Source organism: Natator depressus, chromosome 2, assembly GCF_965152275.1.
Source record: "Natator depressus isolate rNatDep1 chromosome 2, rNatDep2.hap1, whole genome shotgun sequence".
In the NCBI taxonomy this organism is placed as follows: domain Eukaryota; kingdom Metazoa; phylum Chordata; order Testudines; family Cheloniidae; genus Natator; species Natator depressus.
The window spans coordinates 181,918,119-181,919,986 of NC_134235.1; the positions used below are offsets into that span (position 1 = coordinate 181,918,119).

Sequence of the window (1,868 nt, forward strand, 5' to 3'; positions counted from 1 at the left end):
CAACGAGAAAGCATGCTAAAGAGACAATTATACTCTAGGACTCTGCTCTAACAAACCCTATGCCAATAAGTGGATTGGGCCCAGTACACTAAATATGATGATCCCTGAATATGCCAAGATTTCCAAAGCATTTTGTGATGACTGTTGATCTCCGCCCCCTCCCCTTCCCCCCACCCCAGTGGGGCTCGCTGTTGGTGCTGATGAAGAGCAAAAGGCACAGCATAGCACTGTAAATGCAGGTGGTGTTGACACTGATTTGTAATATGAAATGAATTTTACATTTCCAAAAGCCTAGCCTAGGTTCCACTTCTCAAACATTTTTCTCTTTTTTTCCTCACTACATTCAAAAAATTCCAGAGGCAGGACTGAAAGCTTATGGTCCATTTATTTTAAGGTGCTGGCTTATTTTTAAATGCACATCTTTTCAGCTTAAATGAGACCCTTTTTAATGTTGTGGTGATTGTTAGTTTTTCTTGTAACTGTGGTAGACACTGCAGGATCTTTACAGAGCGTCTTGATCCCTAGTAGACTGTGTGTGGAATGAACTGGTTGATTCGGCGTGGTAAGTGGTGAGAAGTCCACAGCGTTTAAAAAACATTCTAGGTACCCCCCAGCTCTTAAAGAGCAACTTCACATACTTCTTGAATTTTTCCCCCATAAAGAAATAGATAATGGGATTGAGACAACAGTGGAAAAAAGCCAGTGTTTCTGTCCCTTGCATTGCATAGTCCAAATCTTTGCTGATTTTACACATTGTAATGAAACCCAGGTCTAGCAACAATTGTAAGAAAAGCACAATGTTGTAAGGGGTCCAAAAAACAAAAAACACAATCATGACAGCAAAGATCATCTTTACAGCCTTATTCTTTTTCTCACTTCTACAGTACAGCAAGGTTTTAATGATCATTGAGTAGCAAAAAATCATAACCACTGAAGGTATCATGAGCCCTAGGATATTGACTTCCAAAGAGGAGAAAATCCTCCAGTTTGTGGAATTACCAGGGTACCGTGGTTTGCAGGTGGTATGATTGCGTTCCTTATAGGATTCACTAAATATCAGCTCTGGAACTGAGGCTGAAATGGCTACTAACCATACAATAAGACTGGTAAAAATGCCATAGGTGACTGTTCTTGCTCTCAAGGCAAGCACAGCATGAACTATTGCCAAGTATCTATCTATGCTCATGAGCATAATAAAAAATATCCCACTGTAAAACCCAACCAGATAGATCCAAGAAATGATTTTACACAATCCGTCCCCGAAAACCCACTGATCTGCTGCATAATAAGACCAGAAGGGAAGGGAGAAAACAAACAGCAAATCTGAGATTGCGAGGTTGAGCAGATAAACGTCGGTCATGCTCTTCAGCCTCTTGTATTTTAACAGGACCAAAATGACTAGAGAGTTCCCTACCAAGCCAAGCAGGAATACCAGAGAGTAAAGTGTGGGCAGAAAATGTGATCCAAACTTCTTGATGCCTTCTTTACTGCAAGGTTTTGAAGAATCATCATAAATGTCAATATAGACATATGGAAACGAATAGTCGTAGACTGTTGGGGTTGTTCTTTTCATTTTCCACTTCCTGAGAAGAAGCAGATACAAATGTTAATAGATTCTCAAGGGGGAGTTAAAAATCTTTACCTGAAATAGAGGCAACTTTGAAACAGTATCACCAAAAAGAAAAGGAGTACTTGTGGCACCTTAGAGACTAACCAATTTATTTGAGCATAAGCTTTCGTGAGCTACAGCTCACTTCATCGGATGCATGCAGTTTCCACAGTATGCATCCGATGAAGTGAGCTGTAGCTCACGAAAGCTCATGCTCAAATAAATTGGTTAGTCTCTAAGGTGCCACAAGTACTCCTTT

The 1,868-nt window shown here is 40.3% G+C and overlaps 1 protein-coding gene across 1 annotated transcript; it reads right to left on the reverse strand.

The window, feature by feature from the left end:
• Window positions 1–502: 502 nt before the first annotated feature.
• On the reverse strand, window positions 503–1,573 carry CCR4 (C-C motif chemokine receptor 4). The gene has a single exon (XM_074943524.1). The coding sequence runs from the start codon at window positions 1,571–1,573 to the stop codon at window positions 503–505; it is 1,071 nt and encodes a 356-aa protein (XP_074799625.1).
• Window positions 1,574–1,868: the final 295 nt, after the last annotated feature.